The sequence below is a fragment of the Ambystoma mexicanum genome, chromosome 14, assembly GCF_040938575.1.
Source record: "Ambystoma mexicanum isolate Mex_15411 chromosome 14, UKY_AmexF1_1, whole genome shotgun sequence".
Classification (NCBI taxonomy): domain Eukaryota; kingdom Metazoa; phylum Chordata; class Amphibia; order Caudata; family Ambystomatidae; genus Ambystoma; species Ambystoma mexicanum.
The window spans coordinates 415,943,441-415,967,420 of record NC_090940.1 but is presented as its reverse complement, the minus strand read 5'-3'; the positions used below and the strand labels follow the sequence as shown (position 1 = coordinate 415,967,420).

General features: G+C 46.3%; 1 protein-coding gene across 4 annotated transcripts in view; it reads right to left on the bottom strand.

Annotated features, from left to right (window-relative positions):
- Positions 1-23,980, bottom strand: part of FERMT2 (FERM domain containing kindlin 2) — a 931,620-nt gene that overhangs the window by 233,827 nt on the left and 673,813 nt on the right. For all 4 annotated transcript variants that reach the window (XM_069637580.1, XM_069637578.1, XM_069637581.1 and 1 more), the window contains one exon: positions 2,047-2,067. In XM_069637580.1, coding sequence (XP_069493681.1) covers positions 2,047-2,067 — 21 coding nt within the window. The remainder of the gene's footprint in view (positions 1-2,046; positions 2,068-23,980) is intronic.

Sequence of the window (23,980 nt, the reverse complement as noted above, 5' to 3'; positions counted from 1 at the left end):
TGGCTTACTTTGGAATTGATTGGTACCACCAGCTCAAAGGGAGAAGTCGTCCTTGCAGCAGGCGTCCTCTTCAAGTTCTTCTTCGGTTCCTTCGTCCAGTGGTCGACTCTGCCTTCCAAGCCAAAAAGTCTCACCTTTTATGCAGGTTTCTCCCATTCATTCCAGCCTAGCTGTCAGTCACCCAACAGGGTGGCTGTCCTTGCCGGACATCCAGCTGGCCAATCACCTAAGAGTGCATTCCTGTTTCCTAGGAGATTAAGCACAGGGAGTTTCGGGCACCTCCCTCGCTTCCTGCCCCCGCCAGACACCCTGGAGCCAGAGGCAGACTCCACTCGTGAATCCTGCCAAAGTCAAAATGAACAAAGGGATCAAACCTGGTTTGGCGCACAGAGTAAATCTCAAGAAGGACCTACACACAACGAAACGGGGAAAAAAGAAGACCTGGCCATTTTGACAAAAATCGCACACTTCGGTGCTTTACTGCAGCTGCGAACGCAGCCCGCGGTAAATGCACACCATGGTAGTCGAAAGTAAACCACTGCCACCAGCCATCCATTGAGGAAAGGGTAACAGAACTTGTTACATGAGAAGCTAGACAAAGGGGATACTAAGTAACCCCTCCAGCACCCTATTGTAAGATAGTGTGTGCTGGGTCTAGAAAGTTACAAGTGTAAGCAAAGTCAATTTCGCTTCGCTGCTCTTGGAAAAAGTAGTTTATCCCAGAGAAGGCATTTAAACCTTGGGAAATCTAAAAGACTTCCCTGTGCCACTGCACTGAAGGTGCTGTGACACACAATGTAAAAAGATGATGCCTATGGAGTTTGTCGGACTCCCCAACCAAAAGAGAGTTCAAAATCACATTAAAATACATGAGTGGGGAAAAAAGATCTCTCTCTCCGGGTTAAAAATTCAAGGCCTCAAAATCCAGGCAAGTTGCTGGGCGTCTATAAGGTAGAGTGGAATTATCACATTTCTGTGAATTCTCCCTAACACCTATAATATTCTTTGCATGCAAATTACAATGGAGCACTTGTCAAAGGCGTTAACAAAAATCTCAGTGCAGAAGGTGTAAAGCGTGGGCATAAAGCATATGCTCTACTATTCCATCCAAAAAGTGTCAAGAGCTGGGCTATAACATCTTTTGCAGCATTTTGATGGAGGAGCCTCATTGCATAGATAAATCCTCTCCGCCAAGATCCGCGAGTTACTTCCTAATCATAAATGACCTTATTAGCACAGAGGCACGATCAAGGTCTCCATAAGCACAGAATTTCACACTGTGCCCAAGAAGTGCACTCGTCTCACTCTTCACACCAATGGCGCACTTGGAGGAAAGAGCATTCTCAAAAGTAACTGAACAAAGGAATCGAGAAGACCACAGGCAAAGCATACAGGATCCCCCTTTGGGTGGGATCTCATACTGGAGGTGCCCGAGGAAGGGAGAAAAGCTCACCTAGGTACCTTAAGTGCCTATGTTTGCATTGCATCCCCTTAGGGTTGGGGACTGCTCAAGAGGAGTAAGGCATAGTTACAGTTCGGTGATGCGTCAATAACTAAATCCATTAAAGAACATGAATAAACATTATTAATGAAAATGCTGACTCAAGCATGTCAATTTGAGCCATGCTAAGGGCAGGAGAGAGATGGGGGGCACCAGACCCAGCTCCACAAAACTGCCATTGGGCCTCAAAACCTGCTTAAAAGAAAAGAAAGTCAAAACCTTTTACCATGAACTGGAAAAGGCAGGTTAACATGGATGTGGCAAGTGTACACAATATTTCCAAAATATTTGAAAACGCCTTATGAGAGACTAGACCATATTTAAGGACCATCTTCTATAAGAACAAGAAAACAAGCAAAGAGGACTTCCGTGCTGATTAGCATATTTGGAGCCCTCACAGTCTAATATCTTATCTTGGGGTGATTCCTTGGTGGAAAATCTAATTTGCATGTTAAATAAGGCAGTTTTCAAAATACACCTCATATTCACTTGAATATTCGTAAACAAATACTTCTGTACATTGTTTTCACAGACGTTCAACTTACCAAGTCTCTTATGTGGCCCGGCTGTTGAGGGAAATTTGAAGATGAAAAAACAAACAAGGAAACAAAAAAAGAAGAAATTGATTAATAAAGTAAAGCTGCAATTTCCTGAAAACAAATGTGTGCCCAAACGTTAAACCAGCAACTACACCAGGATTAACAGGACCACACCACCAATTTGGCTAAAAGGGGTTTAGCCATACCAAGAGGTACAGGGGTACTATGTAACAATCACTAAAATAGTCCCAACCACCTCTTTTTAATTGTTCAACAAAATCATACAGGCGGGAAGCTGCTCTAAAGTCAAGGCCATTTGTCACTCAGATCAGTTTTGTAGAAAGACACTTGAAATAATGTGTTCTCATGTGATGAAAAGGATGCAGGGATCTGTAAAGAACAGGATTTTATCACCTTAAAAGTATTTCTCTGGCACCACAGAGACACTGCATGGGTTCACCAACTGCCCAATATCTCTTGTCATGGTCTTAGAATGAGAAACGCAGTATTGATAGCAGCAGGCACAAAGTGAGGTGAACAAGACAATGTGCTAGGGCACACGGATGAAGTGGATAAGTAACACAGAAGAGATGAGATGACCGTGAGCGAGGATGACTGGGATGATGGACTGGATAGAAATGGATGTGGCAGATAGGAATGCATGAGGGGGCAAGCAGTACATGGGTAAATGTGAGAAGATTTACTTCTTGCCTGTGGGTGCAGGCTGTGCTGGTGCATGATACTGTGGAAGAGGACTGACACGTTATTACTGTGTGGGGGGTCACGGACATCGGAGAACATTGTGTGGTGTGGTATTTGAAGTGGGGTTTTGCTGGCAGAGCCCTAGACTAATGGTGTTCAGATCTAGAAATAGTACATCTTTTACAACCGAATTCTCAGAAGGAATTTCAGAGAAACGATCGAGACACACACACACACACACACACACACACACACACACCTTTATCCAAGGGTTGTTTGGATAGTGACACTTGCCATTATGTGCTGCAACTTGATTGGTGTAGATAATGCAAATTAGTAAAGTAGGTAGACAAACATTGGGTGAGAGCATGCAACCCACATTAAACGAGAAGACCGCTTAGTGGAAAGATGAGCCACATTTAGGGAAAGTAGACTATGGGAAAAGAAGAGGTCACATTGTAATAAGTTAATAACACTGGGGAATGTTAGATAATTTAAACAAAGATGAGACGATGCATTGGGTTAAGATGAGAAAAGGGGATGAAGATCAAAGATGTTTGGGGGAGAGGAAGATCCCTGCAGGGAAGAAAGGACACGTTAGAACCAATAATTAGTTAATTGTGGTAGATGAAACATTGGGGGAAAAAGACATTGATGGAGGAGTAACACAAGGGCGGAGATTGGAAAAACAATGGGAAAGAACGATCAATCACATGAATAATTGACCAATAACACTGAGTGTGCTTTAAAATACACCCTTTGTTGCAATGTCCTTTATACACCAAGCCAACGGATCTTATGATATGACATTTATAACGATATATGACATTTATAACGCACCTATACACAAGTGTTTCACAGGTCGCCTGGTCTTTCCTTAAAAATTATTAATTTTTTTTAAAGTAGGTTTTATACTTACTGTCTAAATTGAATTATTGTGTGCCATACTGTGTGGATACGTTGAGGGACCCAACCTCACACAGTCTCCTGAGAATAAGCCTCAACACCTTATCTGCGTTCTTAGAATGGGTTTTGGCAAACCCCTCAGAGTTCCCTTTTCACTAGAACTAGGGTGGCCTCCTAAAATCAGATTCTAGAGTCCAGCTCAAGACTGATCCCCACCCAAACATCTCACTCACCCTTTCCTTCACCAGTAATTTGAACTCCGCAGACATCGATCGACAAATAAGCCAGACAAGAGAATAGGTTTAACCTGGGGTTTTATTAACAAAGGTGCACAGGTGTTGGTAAAGATTTCATTTTATATGTAATTTTCCCTCCAGTTGTACACCCCCAAACTTTTTGCTGCTGTTTAAACACCTTAGTCTGACTGCCAGGGTAGCACAGCCTTCTGCTGCACTCCTCTGGGCTTTCGCTCACTTTTTAATGGGGAAACTGACATGGCCTTAAAACAGTCAGTGCTGGGAGGGAGACTTTGCCATACCATGTCGATCTCTGGAGTTCTCACTGAATGAAGGATAGGATCCAAGTATCCTGAAACTAAGAAGGCGAGTCGAGGGACCACTGTTGAACCGCTCGAAGGTTTGGCACCCTGAGCCCGCTGTCGCCCTGTGGGACCCCTCTGCATCTGGTTGTCCTAGAAGCTCTGCGAAGACGCTTCGACCCATTAGAATTGTGGGACCAACTATTCTCGGCACCTTCAACAAAACCTGCAAGTAAGCCTTCTCGGAAAGGGCACTGGGCCATCCAGTAGGCTGACCAGCTTATGCAGGACCTTTGCTCTGTCTAGGCCGTCGTTTCTAAGAGGTCCTCAAAACTTGGTATACTGCTAGCTCTGTGTCCCAGGCACCCTCACACCAAATTTCGAACACTTGGCATTCCCAGGTCTGAAGTGAGACGAGTGCGCCAGGACCGGAGTAAACAAGGTTACCGTGTTGCCCGGCCGCTGCAACGATCTTTGCAGGTGCACTGCATTTGTGACCCTCTTGGTGCAGTGAAACTGGCCTGATCCATCCAACAGGAGTGGAGAAATCGCCACTGTTCCGTTTGGGAATCCTCACTGTAGCTTCGGAACTGAAAGCCGCAGAGCCGTCATATTGCCACAGTAGAACCCGCAACCGGAGTGGACTCAACTTGCGAAGTTTGGTCCGGTGAGTAACCCTAACCGGTGGCCCCTAGCGCCTCCATCCATTATTACGCACAAGTGGCCCCTGGGGGTCCCTCTCCTTTCCAATGCTAGTGCGAACTAGCGAACCATTCCCAAACCTTGGAATCACCTCTGCCTTCAAGTGGAGGCCCTCCTCTAATAGTGGGAATCTATTCTTCATCGCCTCACCCACCTTCCTGAGCTGCTAGAGACCCCTGAAGAGACCACGTTTTGCCCATTGGAACAGCATACCCCGGCACTACACATACTATTGAGCATAAGGCTCCTCTCTTCTTATGGTTTGGACTGACTCTTAGTTAGGTGTGTGTTTGATATTGGAGACTAAAGACTACCTGCACTGCATATTTTCCTTCGCCCCTTAGGTTGTGAAGATATCTCGCCCTTTTAACCCTTTAAATACCAATGGTCTTGTGTATATCTTGTATTGATTGTGTTGTGTTGGCTTTGTAGGATTGCTGTGATTATTTTACTGTGTGTTGAGTTACAAAGGCCTTGTAATAAATGTGTTTATATTTTTGACATATACACCTGTCTGGGAGTAATTTGTAAGTGTCCTTGCTCTGTGTGCTCATTGAGGTCTTTCAGTCACCCTCACCCGTCCTGAGACTTAGTCTTGACCGCCTGCCATAGCTACCTTGATTAGTCTGGCTTGTCCTGAGGTTACCCTGTTCCAAGAAACTAGGCTGGCCTTCTGAACCTCTGCCCACCAGGTCAGAGTTCAGAAATCCGTCTTAACATGTTTTGTCGAAATAAACAAATAGTGTCTGAATTCAACTCAAAGTTGTCAGAATAGATCTTCTCCTTAGCAGGGTAGTGCTGTGGGAAAAGATATCTACAGAAAATGTATCTTGCAAAAGAAAAATGTAACAAAGGGTCTGACGGTGCTCCGTACGTCTGGGGATGGATGCCCCTGGCAAATCCATACTGGTGAGCTCACAGTCCCAGGTTTAAGGGTTCTCGCACTGCATTTACCACAGTTCTCAAGAGTCCTTTCTCCTTGGCCATTAGTGCTGCACTAGGAGCCTGTGGTTGGAGTCTAGCCTGGATCGAGAGAGGCAGGCCTTCTAGGATGAAATGGAACCAAGGGACGATAGGAGGCTACCCAAATCTTGGGACAGGATTCCCACCAGATTCCCCCTTCATTCCTCCCTGCTAGGGTCTGGCTCCTCCAGCCACCTGCTCCAATAATCCTCTCTTCGCCAGTGTCTTACTTTTGGTTTCACATCCACAAAACGTCTTTTTTTAGCTACCTTTCTTGAGGTAGAGCATTTCGTCTTCGCATCTACGTACACCTCTCTATTCTACCACGTCCTTTAGTCAATCCCTAATCTTAGTTTGCACCTCTTCACTGCCTTCTTGGTGGAGGTTATGCAAGAATTCCCCACACTTATTTCTGACAACCCTTCTTTCAGTTACCAGACGTTTCTCCAGTCTTTCACCTCGTTCAACAGTTCTTCTACCTACTCAGCTTAACGTTCTCCATTTCCCGTCCTTCCCTTGCCTGTTGCTCATCTCCATCTTCTTACACTAGATATTAATTTCATCTCCAACAACTTCACCCCTGTGGGCACCTTTCCTAAAACAATTCAATCTTTCTACTTCCCTGTTTTCAAACTCTCCTCCACCAGTTTGGGTACCTCATTTGGGCACATCCTTTATAACAATTAAAGATTTCCAATACCCTATTACTGCCATCTCATTCACCCCTTTGGTTTCTCTTTCACCCCTTCGGGACCTCGCCTAGAACAATTCAGATTCTCCAGTTCCCCATTATCCCCTCTTCACCCATTTGGATACCTTCTCTCCTCCACTCTTCTACTTCCTTCTCCCGTTCCCCTGCATCAATCTGTTACCAACCTTTACTTTATTGAATTTGTATGGCACAACAATGGACCCAGAGGCATGACGGCACGGACGTAACAAAAAACGAAAGACAAAGAACAAACGCATACACACATAGGTGAGAGGTCAGAACCAACAGGGAATCAGAAGGCAGGGCAGTACAAAGGTTATGCAAACAGCTAGGTTTTAAACTTTTTTTGAAAGGCCCGAGTTTCAATTCGAGCAAAAGGGCCAGCGGAAGGCTATTCCAGGCACCGGGAGCCGCTGGTAATAAGGCTCCCTTTTTTGATCTGCTACGAAAGATAACCAGCATTTTGGACTTATTTGATCTAAGATTTCTAGTAAGGGGTCTTGAACGTTATCAGCTCTCTCAGATAACAAGGCTGGGTCCCCTGTAGACACTTCAAGGTGATCATGAGGAGGTGAAAGCAAATTCTCGCCTCCACTGGGAGCAGGTGCAGGGCTTGTCTGGCTGCTGAGACGTCATCACGTCTCACTAGGCCCATTACCACCCTGACGGCCCCATTTTGAATCACCTGAAGGCAGTTGGTATCAGAATTTGCGGATGCCGGTCAAAAGGCATCAACAGTAGTCCATTTTCGTGCATACTATAGCCCTCGCTGGGGTTTCTGCATTGGCCTGAGAGATGAGAGGACGCATGTGGGCAAATAGTCTGAGATAGTAAGCTGCTCCAGACACCACACTCCCCATATGGGCCTTCATGGAGAGTTGCTGGTCTAGGGTAACCCAGCGGGATTTCACCTTCTTAAGTGTGTTGATATTCACATCACCAAGTTGAAAGCTCCCGTAAACTGAATCCAGCTTGGCAAGTGTGTTAGGGGACCCTCCGATCATGAACTCGGTCTTACACCCGTTAAGAGCTAGACAGTTCGCAGCCATCCAATTGTCTATGCATGAATAGGCTTTATTCAGCCTGGCTTCATCTAATACATGGGAGTCTTCCATCGGGATGATGCACTGGCTATCATCCGTAAAATTTGTGAACCAGATCCCTTCCTGCTCCAACATGGCAACGAACGGGCGGTGAAGAGGTTATAGAAACGGGCGGATATATAGACTGGCTCCCTGTGGAACTCCATATTCAATCACCATTGCAGCTGCTTCTACGGTTTGAGCAAACACAGTTTACCCGGTTGTGAAGGAATGAGGGAACCCAACAGAAAGCTGCTGGAGAAAATTGGCCACTTCTTTGAAACTGGAGACCAACAAAGTGTGGTCTACCAGGTAGAAAGCGGCGGAAAGATCTAAAAGCAAGAGCATGGAGGCCAGGCCTTTATTCAGTGCGTGATAGAAGCCTCGATTTAAGTTCCAGAAATGCCGTCTCTGTATTATGACAGTCTCTGAAGCCGGACTGTTAGCAGTTAGAGGAATTGTTGAGATGAAGGGCTACCTGTTTGTAAGCAACCCTGTCCAGAATCTTCAGCAAAAAGGCAGTGTTAGTGATGGGCCTGTAATTCAATGGGTCTTTCTTCAGAAGGTCAGGTTTTTTAAGTAGCAAAGTCATCCATGACCGCTTAAGATCATCCAGCACGATACCCTCTCTAAATGATGCATTAACAAACTTGAGTATAGCATTAAGGAGGGTTAGGGGACAGGCTTTAATTATACAGCAGAGTATGGTTCCCGTTTGCAACTCGTGGTCTTTAGGTGAACAACTTCCGTCAGCTCCTCCAGAGAAATCAGGGAGAAGAAAAATTCAGGAACTGTAGGGCATCTTTTATATTCCTTGCATCCTATTATAGTGGCAGCAACTTTTTTTCCTATGATGTTGGCCTTGATGCCCTGTAGCTTCGCACCCATGGCATCCTGAATCCCTTGACACCAGGGGCTGTGTCCTTCACCACTGTGCCCATGTCTGGGGCTGACGTAGACTCTTGCTCCTCTAGGATTTTAAAGAGTTCTTTCGTCTCTGATTTAGCAGAGACTATCCCATCGTTGGAGTTCTTTTTTGCTTCCAATAAAGCTGCTTTATAAGCTCCGACAGCCACTTTATATGCAGTAAGCAGCTGGAGATGGGATTCCCTTTCCAACTATAGCACTGCTTAGGCAGTGAAGATTTAAGCTTGCGGAGAGCAGGCATGAACCATGGCTCGTTTTTGGGCAAGAATCTAGTTTTCTTCATTTTTACTGAGGCCAAAGAATTTGTAATGTCTGTGAGAGTAGTTATAAGGGCCATGGACATACTCGATACTGAACACGAAGAGAAGTATTCAACAGTGGATTGATTTTTTCCAGTGTGAGGAATTGTGGATTTCTACCCTTGGTAACTAGCAAATCTGTGCTTCTATTCTTAACCGGGAAGGCCGACTGGACGGCAAACTTAATAAAATGGTGATCCGACCAGGGGCAAGGGGTAAACAGGAGATCCTTGATGAGCGCATTTGTAGCCGATACCCAGTCTAGAGTATGACCTAGGCAGTGAGTGGGCTGGCATTGAATTGGTGTAGACCCAGATTCGACAGGGCTGTCTCTAGTTCTAGACCTCTGAGGTCGTTCTGGTGGTCAAACCAAAAGTTGAAGTCACCCATGACAATGAAACTGGAACTGGGTTTTAAGCATGATACCAAATGATTTGGTAGTGCCAAGGTAAAGTCCTCTGTGAGAGAGGGAGGCCTATAAATCACTAGTAAGTTTAGTGTGGTCTCAGCATTGAATCCAATTTTAACTTGGATGGACTTGATGCCTTCCATGATAGTCCCTCTTTTTCCCCAGATCGTGAGATGGATTTAAAAATCGGAGCCCCTTTCCCGCCCTCTGCCCTTCTCCCTGTCTGACCTCAGCATTGAGTATCCCTCTGAGATGGCCAAATTAAGTGTGGGACCCGCAGCACTATGTGCACAGGTTTCTGTAAGGCACAAATATCTGCGTCAGTGTTTTCAATATATGCTGCAATCTCAGCACCATGTTTTATCATGGATCGTGTGTTGAGCAACAGACAGGACAAAGTGTGGATGGGTAAAACTAAGCGGGATCTTTATTAAACTGAGCAGACACAACCTGGGCTGCTAAGGGACAGGGGTCAGGTTGCGACTGCGGGTGTGGGGGGAATGCCAGGGCTGTCAGAATCCAGCAGGAGAGACTCACCTCCGGGGCTGGGCATGGGTGAAGGCCGGATGGTAAATGCCATAAAATGTACAGGGTTCAGATGTTCTGCGCCCGATGCGATGCAACTGGTGCTGATGTGGCACACAGCCGTTGAAGGAGACGAAGCACTGACATTAAGAGAAGCCACGGCAGACTTACTAGAGCTTGTTCGAGCGAGGGACAGATTTCTCGCTGCCTCGATAGCAGCCATAACTTCGAGTACGCCCATCATAGTACAGCAAAATGCGTGGTAAACCCAGGTGTGCGAGGGAAGAGAGTGGCAGGCCAGGTCCTAGCATCCGACACAGACTGACTCAGACTGGCTAAACCCATCCACGCCAGCATGTTCAAGCCAGGTTTTAGCTAAAGAGCGTGAAGGAGGACTACAAGACCGGAGAGAATTGTAGTTTTATATGAGAAAGCTAAGTGCGTGCAGACTAGAAAGGCTGCTTTAACTCAAACAAACAGAGGAAATCTAGGAACTCTGACCTTTTCCTCCTCCCAAGCTTTCTGGGTCTTGCTCCTTCCAGCCCACTGGGTCTCTTGATCCCCCTACTTCTAAGCCTGTCTTTACCTAGCCTTCTGGGTCATTCCTGCAGCCTCCTGTCTCCTCCCTATCATTCTGGGCCTCTCCTCAAGCCTTCTGTCTACTGTGCTCCAGCTTCTTCACCAGCTTTTTCTTTTGCTTTCTCCAGCCAGCAGCGAATGAGCTCTTCCACTAACCGCCACTACCTACGGACTGAGCCCTTGAGGTTTTATAGGGTTTTGGCCCGCTACTTCCAGCCTCCCTCTGGTGAAATGGGAATCTGGTGTGGTGGTTTTGCATGGGGAGCTTAGGAACCACAGTTCTCTGGGTCTGGATGGATCTAAACCACATCTGCCATATTGGAATTCCCAACTCCCTCCAAGTGGATTTTGGAGCTGTTTCTGGACCTGCAGGAGCTGAGCATACCAGTGCTGCTGACCAAGCAGGAATTATGTTTTTGAGTGTCTTAAAGGGACCTTAAAGGTGACTGTCACCCTCTGACCAAGTCGTCATTTTGCAACCCCACCATTCACTAACTTGGACAAACAGGGCACTGCCCCACGTCATACATTTGTTTCTTTCCTTTTCCCTCCCTTCCATTGGTCCTGCACCTAACTTGACCCTTGGATTCTTTCTTGATCTGCTCTTTCCCCCTAGGAACGAGTCTTCACACTGCGCTTTTTAATCAGCCCATTTAGGTCCCAACCCTTTTCTCATACGACATTTGAATCTGGTTCTGGGCAACTCAGTGTTTGGTCTGCTCGATCTTCAAACGCTGCAGTGAGTATAGCATATTCTGCACAGCATGCACAGCTCCCTTGAGAGGGTATTCCGACAAAATATCAAGAAACAAATGCTGAATGTGTGTTTAATGTGCAATCGGCAGTTACAAAAATACTGAATCCGATTTTACCGAATGAGGGGAGCGGTATGGTAAAATGGGATTCGGGGTTGCAGGGGTGTTCCCTGCTTCCATTACATGGATTGCAGGGGACAATAAAGTTGAAAGGAAAAAAAAAGACCCTGTGGCACCAGTTCCGACCGACCCACGTTGGCACCTAGCCTGGCTAACTTGTATGTGGACATTTTTGAGAAAACTCATATATAGCGAGACTAACCCACATAAACCCCACATTGACAAATGGACAAGTTACATCAATGACATTTTGGTCATCTGGGTTGGATCCCTCGAGATCGCCATAGAATTTTTCTGGTGGCTCAACAGCTTGAATAGACATTTCCAATTGACGATGACTAGCGATAAGTTCACCACCAATTTCTTTGATCTCATCATTTTTCACCAACAGGGAGTATTAAAGGTGAAACCGTTTCATAAACCAACGGATAAGAACTCATTACTGGCTTATTCAAGCCACCATGTGAAGCACCTCAGGGATAATCTCCCCTTTGGGCAATTTTTGCATCTCAAAAGAAACCGCTCCAACAACGCAATATATGAAGCCGAGGCGAAAATGCCGATTAAAAAACTGTCAGCGGGGATACCCGAAGAGGCTGGTTAAAAAAAGCAGCCAAAGATGCGTTTGACAACAGGGACACTTTATTGGAGGAAAAACAAAACAGGTTGGTTTGTGTCAATACCTTTAAGAACCACAGCATGAGAATCAAATCCATTATACACAAACATTGAACATTTTTTTAAACTAAAGACGTGCCCATGCCACACTCAATATTTGCTTTCAAAAAGAGTACATCGATTGGTAATAGGGTGAGCAACAGCAAGCTCAAATCCAACATCACACCCCAGCCAAGCATCACCACTCTATGGGGGATGACCCTGATTGTGGGCCACCACCCTTGCGGGAACTGTGGGGTTTGTAAACTCACCACCAAGACAACCGAGGTAGACATAGGCACCAACAGGCTGTGGAAACAAAAAACTATGACGAACTGTAACAATGACCATGTTATGTACCTTATCTGCTGCAAATGCGGCCAACCTTATGTAGGGAAAACTACCAGAAAAGTAGAAACGAGGATCTTCGAACACAGAAATAGTTTGAAAAACCGAACTGAAAATGCACCCTTGGTCCAACATTTTACCACCACGAAACATGGTTACGAAGACTTTACATGTACAATTCTACAAACACTGAAAGGTGGTCCTGGTACCACCCAGGACCCTAAACTATTCAAAATGGAACAGGAAATGATCTTCAGAATGAGAAGCGACCTAAATGGTTTGAACGATTCGATCGAATTGAATGAGATCAAAAACTGACTCCCTCTCTGCCTCCACGAGATTAGGTTCATTGAGGCGCATTACAGTCTGTGTTTTCACCTATCTTCTCTCACATCAAATGTCAATGTGTTATAACACCTGTGGTCCAGTGACCCAGTGCATGGTTTGCCACACCCCTTGGGCTAGATACTAGTCTACCCTATATTGTTTAAAGATGTGAAGGCAGGCGCTCTGTTAGCAGTCTTTAGCTTCTCCTCCTAACGCACATTTTCATGACTTCATCAATCTTCGGGGAGGCTGAGTTTCTGTGTTTTTTCAGGCGGGTCTGCATTTCTGTTTCAGGTGTAACAAATTAATTAGCTCTGAGGATTCTGTTACTTGTATTTTTCACACTTAATTTTGCTGGCAGGTGACTGGAAACAACTCCTTCCATAGCACAAATCTTCCCCTTGATGTCACCTGCCAGCAAAAGCAAATGCGAAAAATACAAGCACCAGAATCCTCAGAGCTAATTAACTTGTCACACCTTGAACAGAAATGCAGACCCGCCTGAAAAAAACACAGAAACTCAGCCTCCCTGAAGATTGATGAAGTCATGAAAACGTGCGTTAGGAGACGCTAAAGACTGGTAACTGAGCGCCTGCCTTCACACCTTTAAACATTGTTCCAAGAGTCCCGGGCTCAAAAGGCAGTAGCAGCAGGGCCATCATGCCTTACATTGGAGAGACTCAACCATGGCTTTCCCCCGGCCCCCATCAAGGGGTAGATTTGTGCTATGGAGGGAGTTGTTTCCAGTCACCTGCCAGCAAATGCAAATGCGAAAAATACAAGCACCAGAATCCTCAGAGCTAATTAACTTGTCACACCTTGAACAGAAATGCAGACCCGCCTGAAAAAACACAGAAACTCAGCCTCCCTGAAGATTGATGAAGTCATGAAAACGTGCGTTAGGAGGAGAAGCTAAAGACTGGTAACTGAGCGCCTGCCTTCACACCTTAAAACTAAACTAGTCTACCCTATATCTACCGAACTCCAGCAGATTAGAGGTGCACATTGTTGTATCATGAGACATTTGCTGTATGATCTAGGGGTCCATTATTCAATAAGATTGGGAAACATTATGGGAGATGATAACTCAGATGGTGTTGGGTCAACGTTGCCTCAGCGGTCCGTTCAGTGGAAAATACTGTCTAGCCTGTTCAGAAATTGGCTGTTAGTAAGGTGTTTAACTGCTTTAACTGTATTAACATAGCACGTCCTGTCCAGTACTAGAAGGTCTTATGTACGTTCAGTAGAGCACTTACCCCGAAGTACATCTACTGTTACTATTATTAACATAAAGATGTAAAATGTGTACCCTATGTTGCTGTTGATCAGGCTTGGTGTGCACAATGTCATTAGTGTCCCACCATTACACTCCTAAGCTCTACCATGCTGGTACAAAAGTTTGTGAATACCTGTCTATACACATTAAGAGTGCCCCTGACACCTACAAAGTGTTATTCCTCCTCTATCTGCAGGCCTAAGGAAAGGGTTTATATCGAGTGAAGTCTAGCACTCTCCATCTTAAAATGGCGGCCACTGGTTTCCTCTTTTTCAGCACCTAGTGCGAACTATAGACATCGGTAACGGACTTCCATGCTTCCAGGTAACTATAGTTACTGGGACGCTTGCCCACAGCTTCTTCCACTAGTCGGAGACGAGCCGGTATTGCGTACAGGACAAGGTGTCTACATACTGTATGCCGCAACCCTGAGGAACTGTATTCTTGAGGCCCGATTGTATTCACTCGAGGTAAACCCGGTTTACATGCTCGATACACACGCAGTGAGAGTCGGTACCGCATAGCTTGCTTTTACTGTTTTCCCACAGCGGGGTAGCTGTCCCGGCATTCTGGCACTCGATGCACGACCTCTGAAGATCGCGAGAGGCCGTTTTCTCAACCTAGGTATTTATCTTTTGGCTTTATCGGTTACCTACTACATGTATTCCAATACTAGTGCATTTGGTACCTTTCCTCCGTGCCAACGCTGCCTACTGTTTCTTGGCAGGGAGACCTTATGCTTTCTAATCGTTTGGCAGCAAGCTCCTGACCCGTTCTCCAGTACTTTTTCACCTAGATTCAGTACCTGTTCATACAGCTTTCTACTACAGGTATACTATGAATATGTCTACATCTTTATTTCTATATATATTAAGTTTTAGACTTTTGACCTACCCTGTATGGGGTTGTGTATTGTCATGTTACCCCTGAGAGCCTATACTTACTTAATTTCAGGTAACGGCACTGCCACGAGCCGCTCCCCTGAGGGATTAGTACACTGGCTATTCCACGCATAATACGGGAACCCACCCATGCCACGATGGCGAGACTCTTCATCTGCTGAGTTTAGAACCCATGCCACTACTTCAGGTGGGTCCATTATGCAACTTTCAGTACTGCCTTCTGCCTACCCTATGAAGTCTGTCTTAAGAGAACTACTAGCTCTGTGAGCGAATGAAAAGCTAATTATTCACTTTTCTTGCAGCCACGACTAAGGAATATTTAATTATCCTTCTACAACCCTTCAAGAGTTGTACGCCCCCACAAGAACCTTTCCAAGGTAATTTGTATCCTCGAGAGTGGGTTCCATGTTCATTTGCTGAACTGTTTGAGACTCAAAGTAGCACTGGTAGCTTACCTAGACCATTTCTTTTAATTCTGACAGATCTTGTTTGCTGCCCACACACAAGCTGTATGCTGGATAGGAATTCGATGTGAACCCTTTTCCCCTGAAGAAAGTTCTCTATATGTGACACCCACGAACTGAAACATGTCGAGACTTTATGTCTCTGTATAACAGTCACTCAACAAGCATTGTTTGGGTATTAACTTGTGCAGACAGTAATTTATCACTGTGCATCTTACTACTCTACACGTTAGGCTTATGCAGATTTTATGTTGTGATATTCCTATGTTTTGAAGTATCAGTTAGAATACTCATCTCTATTGTTGAATTATATGTCTGTTGATTTAATACTTGTTTTATCCATGTCCTAATTTATTAAAACTGTTGTGGTTTTCTGATATTGAAGGTTACTAGCTCCTTACCTGACCCTTCGTTCATTATTCTATTTTCTCAATATTTAATGTCTAAACCACATCTGCCATATAGGAATTCCCAACTCCCTCCATGTGGATTTTGGAGCTGCTTCTGCACCTGCAGGAGATGAGCTGGGCATACCAGTGCTGCTGACCGAGCAGGAATTATGTTTGAGTGTCTCAGAGGTGACCGTCACCCTCTGGTCATTTTGCAGCCCCGCCATTAACTAACTTGGACAAACAGGGCAATGAGTCACGTCATACGTTCTCGTTTCCATCCTTTTCCCTCCCTTCCATTGGTCCTGCACCTCACTTGTCCCTTGGATCCTTTCTCGATCTGCTCTTGCCCCCTGGGGCGGGTCTTCACACTGCGCTTTCTAATCAGCCCATTTAGGTCCCAACCCTTTCCTCGTACGACATTCGAATCTGGTTCTGGGCAACTCAATGTTTGGTCTGCTCGATCTTAAAATGCTGCAGTGAGTATAGTAGATTCTGCGCAGCATGCAGCTCCAATAAAGGGTGTTCCGACAAAATATCAAGGAACAAATGCTGAATGCGTGTTTACTGTGCAATTGGCAGTTAGAAAAATACTGAATCCGATTTTACCGAATGCAGGGAGTGGTTCAGTAAAATGGGATTCAGGGTTGCAGGGGTCTTCCCCGCTTCCATTACATGGATTGCAGGGGACAATAAAGTTGAAGAAAAAAAAAAGACCCTGTGGACCAGTTCCGACCGACCCACGTTGGGATTGGGGAACTGACATAATTTTCATCGTCAGAATTTCATGCTGTGCAGTGATCACATAGATCCCTTGAGAGTGGGTGCTTCCAAGACATTGTGGGGACAGCCTGTTTCCATCTTCCTGTCGCTGCAGTCTCAGATGGCTGATGAGCATGCTGTTATTGGTAGTTCTGAAATTAGTCAAGAACTCTTCACAGCATAAAATCGGTAATCTATGCAGCGATGGACAGTGGCACCATATTCATTCAACAGGTCACACGCTGGGGTGGGCTGAGACTGGGGCCCACCCATCTGCCTCACCTGACCTCCAAGGCAGGACTGGCTAAGAAAAAAACTGATAGACCATCTTGCCCAAGGCTTGCAGGGGTCTCCATTCCCCCCTGACTGGGCCCAGCCCCATATCCAGTTACACTTCTCGAGACGCACCAATGCCAGATCTGCTGTGCCCTTTTATAGAGTTTCGCCCAGTTCAAAACATGGCTGCAGTGTTTGTCTAGATACATTCTTGTGATGAATCAGGTTATGGAAGCTCAGTATGGTGTTCCTTAGAGCTGGGAGTTCTAATACATTGATATGGAGGCCTGTTCAATGTAGTACCCATTTTCTATGGACAGTAAAGAGTGAGTTCCCCATCCACTAAACATATGTCTTGAGATGCACTGGTGGATTTACAACTTTACATGCATGTACCATGCTGATGATCACAATTGCAGATTTTTGACAACCTTTTGTGAAAGGACCACTAGACTGGTCCTTTCACAACTTGTTGTTTAGGACCATTGGTTTACCGGACTTTCTTGTAGAGGACGTGTTTGCAGGTGTTTACAAGAGTTCAGATGGATTTTTAAGCTTCTTTATTTTGAACCTTGTATTTATTGAATTAGTTTTCACCAATTCTCTCACTTCCTTTTGGAGCAGTATTTTCCTGGTCGCAACCTCAGGATCGTAACTGTCGCTTGACAAATGTTTTAAAACTCCCAAGGTTTTTTTCTGCAAATGCCAAAAGGACTGATGCGTATTCATTTTGTTTGCTGGATTGAAGATCTTGTTCCACTGCTAATTTCTCCCTCAGGGCTCGAGTCATACTACTTATTTTTGCTGGGGCTATTCTTAACCTGGTACATCCAGAATTAATTTCGATCTTCTGGGTCGATTCAGAGAAACTAAGGTGTGACCAGTGGGGGAGAGTCAATTTGAGGATGTTATGAGTAGTTTTCACAACCTCCAGTGACTCTAAACTATTAAATAATCTTCCTGAGGCAAAGAAATACTCCAAGATCTTTCCCCCTCTTCCCCTGTTCCAGGTTGATGTTGGCGTGGTATCCCCATGTAGTTGGCCATTTATAAATTGTATATGGAGTGCAACAAGTTCTTCTCTGCATCTTAAGCCTTGGTTTACGGTTGGAGTGGCATGCAAGGGCAGAGTAGTTATCAGTTCTCCCACAACATCAAAACATTGTAAATTTAGATCTGCGTGCACTATACACTCCAAGCAATCCCATTGTTCCATGGTTTCGTCGATGAGTTGTAATACTTGTTGCTCGTCGAGGCCAGATTTCAATACAAATTTAAGGTCATAACAGTTCGCAGCAGGTGGTCCTGAGCGTCATTTATTTGGAACAACAGTGCCTGGATCAGTGGAGTGGGGTGCATGATTTTTAATACGTTCATGCCTCAAGTGTGTTTTATAGCCGTAAGTAGGCCCGCCATAGGTCTACCTTTGGGTCCCTTATATGCTGGATTAAGGTAGAAAGAAAAACCATCCAAGACTGGCGTTTCCATCAGCCACGTTTCTTGTAGAAACACCATATCGTACAGGTCGAATTCAATATCCCCTTCCCTAAATAGGTGCCGATGCCCTTTGGTATTCCAGTGTCCCAGAGTCAAGTGTGGGGCAGGTGGTGTGACAGACTTATTTTTATTTTTTATAACTCTGTTTATTATTTTATACATTACATTGTGAACCATACAAACAATATGAACAAACAGCAGGTCTCATGTAGAATACATATTGGACATTAACCACGGTCTCTGCCCCTTTGAGGCCAACGAGGCACCCTAAACACAGCTCCACAGGCGTATCCCTGGCACCAGCATAGACACCAGGACATCCGGCCCTCCCCCTTCGGGCTGTCAACGGTCTAACCATTTCCCCCACACTTTCTGGAATTTCGCATGGAAACCTCTGGCTATATAGATATGCCTTGCAAGGGAAGCACATCTGTCCCGTTCACTGGCCCAACGGCCTATACTCGGCTTAACAGCCGAGCCCCATGTTGCAGCAATCTGCCTCTTTCCCACGCCCAGGTCCAGAACCAGGAATGCTTTCTCGTATTTGGTCAAATCTACCTTGCTCCATATGCCGAGTACAATCAGTTTTGGTTCCAGAGGGGCCAGAGAGCCCAGTTGTCCAGCCAGGTCATTTATGCATTTCCCCCAGTAGATCTGCAGTACGCTGCATTCCCAAAGCATGTGGAAGAAAGTGCCTTCTGTCCTATTGCATCCAAGACAGATTCTGTTGGTCACCTCTCCCCAACGGGCCATCATAGCTCTAGAGTAATATATTTGGTGAAGGATTTTAAGTTGCATCATTCCAAGTTTGGCATCAATACCCATTTCCCGGGGTAACATCAGAGCCTCCACCCATTCCTCCATTTCTAGTGGGCCAAGGTGTCCCTCCCATTTCTCTTTCAACCTGGTCAACTCTTGGGCTCCGAAGGAATTGAGAGCCTGATAGAGTGTGGAGATAGCCTTAGTCGAGATCCGGGCATGGAAAACGTTTGCCTCAAGAGGTGAGTGTTTGGGAACTTCAGCAATGTTCGTGAATTGGCTCTGTATGGCGTGGGAGAGTTGTATATGCCTATAACTTTCCAGAGGTTGTAACCCGTGTTTACCTCTCAAGGTCGCAAAATTCAAGAGGCGCCCCCCTGGATTACATCTGCTAGAGTACAAATGCCAGCCTTCTCCCAGCTCACAAAATGGCCCATTTTATGAATCTCTGGGAGGTGCTTGTTCTGTCATAGGGGCTGTATCGTCCTTGGTTTTGCATTCCGACTGATATGTCAGTGGGTCTCATTCCAGGCGCGATGGATATGAAGCGTCATTATCGGCATCCCTACCATCCGTCTGTTATCACTGTATAATATTTGGAGGGGAGGGATAGACCCCATAGTGTTAAGTTCCAGCCTAATATGTGGGAGTGTAGGGTCCCCGTGAAGCCACTCATTTACCACCCCCATTTGTGCAGCCCAATAATATGTACGAAGACATGGGCGCCCTATACCACCCTCCCACACAGATCGTTGCAATGTTTCTAGGGCCATTCAGGGTTGCTCCCCCCCCTCCCCAAGAGCAGCTTGCGGAGAGTCTTATCTATTAATATTAATGCAAAGACCGAGCAAGGAACAGGAAGCGGGGCATTCTGGAGGATGTATAGCATTCTCGGAAGTGTCATCATTTTGAACAATGCGGCTGTGCCCATCAGTGATGGTGGAAGAGATTGCCAATGCGAGACGTCGGCCACGAAACGGTCTAACTGGTTGCAGGTTGAGATGGATGAAGTCCTCCACGTAGGCATAAATAAGTGGAGTTCAGGATAGATACGGGGTAAGGGCAGTGTTCGGGAATAGCAGCATCCCCGCCCTGGATCGCAAAGTATACTGTCTTTTGTGTATCTACTCGGAGCCCAATAAAGTTTTGAAATTCCGAGAGGATGTGGTATACTGTCCGGCAGGATGTTGTGGGATTGCCCAGATAGACCAGGAGGTCGTCAGCATATAGCAAGACCTGGTCCTCTTCTCGCCTGGGCCACAAAAACCCAGTCCAGTTCCGGTCCTCTCAGTCTGATCGTAAGTGGTTCTATGGCAAGGAGAAACAACAAAGGAGAGAAAGGACAGCCCTGCCTAGTTCCGCGTCCCAGTGGGAATACCCTAGAGAATCTGCCATTCACCCACACCGTAGCCTACGGCGAGTCGTAGAGAGGCCTAGCCCAGGGTATGAAACCCAGACCAAAACCCAACCGATGCATGATTTCTCACAGGGAGCCCCATCCCACCAAGTCAAATGCCTTTCCGAAATCCACTGCTAACAAAGCGAGTGGCTCCGGGATTACAAAGGCGCGATCAAGAGCAAATTGGACTCTACGGCGATTCATGCAGGTGGTTTTACCAGGCATGAATCCACATTGGTCGGGGTGAATGAAGGTCTCAATCACTCCCAGCAGTCTGTTAGCCAGAACTCTTGCTAGGATTTTAGCTTCCCAGTTTATCAGAGAAATGGGTCGATAGGAGGCACAGTGCTCCGGGGGTTTCCCGGACTTGGGAATCACTAGTCTACATGTCTTCCGGAGGTCTGGGGGAAACCGTCCCAATTCCCTACAACGTAGGAACATGCAATGTTGCCCCCCCAAATTTCCTCCAGGTTTCTATCGGAAAGCCATTGAGTCTGAAGCCTTGCCGGATTGGAGCTGCGACAAGGCCTCCTGGACTTCATTCTCGGTGACCTGGGACTCAAGGCTCAGTGCTTGCTGGTCGGAAAGCCGAGGAAGTTTCACTGAGTCTAGAAAATTAAGAGTTAGTCTCTGGTGAGCCTATCGGGGGCGAGTACAGTTGTTCGTAATAGGCGGCAAAGGCTTCTGCTATATCGGGGTCTTTAGTTAGCGTTTCTATAGTGTCCGAGAGAATAGCCCATACTTTACTCCTGCACTGTTTTCGTCTCTCTAGCCATGCCAAGTGTCTTGCCCGCTTTATCCCCAGTCTCGTATATTTGACTCTGAACCGACCAGTGGGCGGCCCGAGCATGGTCTAGAGCTATATTTCTCAAGGCTATATGTGCTGTTACAAAGGCCTCCTGAGACTCTTGGGTACCCTGTTCCAGGAGCTGTTCTTCGTTTACGGTCACCATTTTCTCTGCTTCTGTGATGTCCTGGGCATGTTGTTTGCGATGTGCTGATATTAGGGAGATGGCATCTCCCTGGAGGACGGTTTTATAGGCCTCCCATATCGTAATTGGGGAGTCCACTTAATTCTCATTTAGTTCAAAGTACTGAACAGTCTTTTGTGAAAGACCCTCTGCTATTTGGGGTGTCCCCAGGTAATACGTGTTTAGGTGCCATGCATCCTCAGGTTTAGGATGCAAGCTTTTTAATCGCAACCATCAAGGGGGAGTGGTCGGAAATCCCTCTGGCGAGAAATGTTACAGACCGTATTCTATGGGACATGTTTCGGGCGATAAGAATGTAGTCTAGCCTCAAGAGCGATTTATGTGCATTCAAGTAAAATGAGAATTCGATATCAGTTTCATGCAGTGCCCTCCATGTGTCCAACAGTGCCATTGCTTCGGCAAAGGCATATAATGCGTTCGGGGTATCCCTGCGCCTTCCATTGCTTCCCAACCTGTCCCTTCCAACCTCCATACCCAGGAATCTACCTCTTTGGAGAGAAGTATTGCCTGTTTCTCGTTCCGAAGATCTAGTGCGAGTGTAGGGGTAGCATACATAGCGAGAAGTTCTCATTCTTCTCCCTGCACGTCTCAAACCACCAGCACGAATCGGCCGAGGGGGGCGGTAGGTACTTTCTATATCTGGAATGGAACACGTTTGTGGAAGAGACCCAACACACCCCGATCCCCTCTCGAAAACCCAGCATAGTATGCATGCGGGTAGTTAGATCTCTTAAAGAAAACAGCATTGTGTGCCCAATAAGTGAGTCTCTGAGGAGAGAGATGTCAGGAGAGCGGTGGTTTAGGTACTGCAGTACCAACCTACGTTTTATACTAAAGCCAAGCCTGCTGACATTCCATGTTAGTAATGATATCTTCGCTCCGTGTGCCATGAAATATGTGTATAGTCCTTTGAGGCCTGGGAGTGAGTAATGCAGTGTTCCACGAGTCCTCCCAATGTGGAGGAGCCCGGCGGACCCTGGGTGCCCCCAGCCTCAGCAACCAGACTGCAGTCTACCAACGTTAACCCCACTATATCCACACAGCTTTCCAACGTGGACCATAACCTGCTAAACACATACCCAAAACATTGGATTATTCCTTTGGTTCGATGTCTAGGGGGAGCGGATGAGTTTCTCATAGGTTTAAGCGCTGAATCATCATACATCCCCTTCCCCGATCTTGCCAGTAGTTCCCCATGAACTTCCCCCACCCTGCACTTTCCCTAAACTGGAAGTACCTGTTGCCCAAACATAAAACAAATTTGAAAAAAACACTCATAAGGTAACCAACTGTAGGAGTCTGTCCGCCATACAATTAAGAAACTACCTGGGGGTGGGGGGAGAAGGTGGAAGCCTCCCTTACCCTGAGGTTGAACAGATTCTCAGATGTAGTAACCATGCTGCGTTGTATCTCAAGTATTATCAGGTTGCCGAGGGGAGCCTCTGCCGCGGTAGTCTGTGATTGCCGCCAGAGCTCCGAGTCGAGGCGGGTCGTTTCTTCCCTTGGACTTACTGGGTGTACGGACCCCAGAGTCTCCCGGGCATGGAGCAAAGAGGACCTGCGTTTCCATCCAGCCCCATACTTCTTTCGGATAATGGAACATGTGCACCGTGTTTGTGTTCATTTTGAGGGTAGCTGGGAAGAAAAGTGCATATTTGATGCCCAAAGAGGAACGTTTTTTTCTTCAGAGTCATAGGATTGGCGAGATTTCTGTACTTCTCTCGTATACTCCGGAAAGAAGCCTATGCGATTACCATTGTATGTGATCGGGGAGGTAGCCCTAGCCATATTAAGTAGGGTGTCCTGATCTCTGTAATTTAAGGGGCTGGTGATCACAGTGCGTGGAGGGGCCCAGGGCACTGGTCTGCCAGTCAGAATTCTGTGGGCCCCCTCGACAGAGAAGAAGTTTGAAGGATTTTTGGGTGCCATGAGGTCTGAGAGCCAATCCTCTAAGAAGAGTTCCAAAGATGGTCCCTCCTCCCCCTCCAGAAGGCCAAGTATATTTAAATTATTGCGGCAGGACCTGCCTTCATTATCCTCAGCGCGGCTTCAAGGTTGGCAAGTTTCTGCGCCATCTGTTCCAGCCATTCCTCCAATCTCTTGACCGTTTATTCATTGTCAGATATTCTTTGTTCCGTTTCACCTACCCAGGATGTCAAATTGCAGAGATCTTGCCTCAGGAAGGAGACCTCCGAAGCAAGGCCATCGATCTTGGTCTCCACAGATGTTCTAGACTCTCCAATGGCGGCCATGATGTCCATAAGAGATGCCTGGCCCGCGCCCTCATCTGTTATGCCCTCCCCCAGGTTTTCCGCCACTGTGGGGGTCTTCGTGGTATACCTGTATTTTATATTGTGCAGACCCCTTATGGGGTGTATCCTTCACCATATCTTCAGTGCCCGTCTCCAATGTAGCGGCTTAATGCTGGGGCCGGTGGGTGGATAAATATGGCGCTGCTGTGCTATGCTGCAGAAACCCTGCGTGTGGAAGGGCCAACCAGAGGGGAGCTAGGGGGGCCCCGGATGAACGAGTGCAAAGTTGTCATCAGAGTAGTCCATCCACACTCCTGAGGAATCAGTGGGATTCTGCCGTTGATGTCCTTAAACTAGTCCAGCGCGCAACTGGTCTATCTTGTCCCCCAGACAAAACCCCAAGTGGGGTTCTAGTGGACCT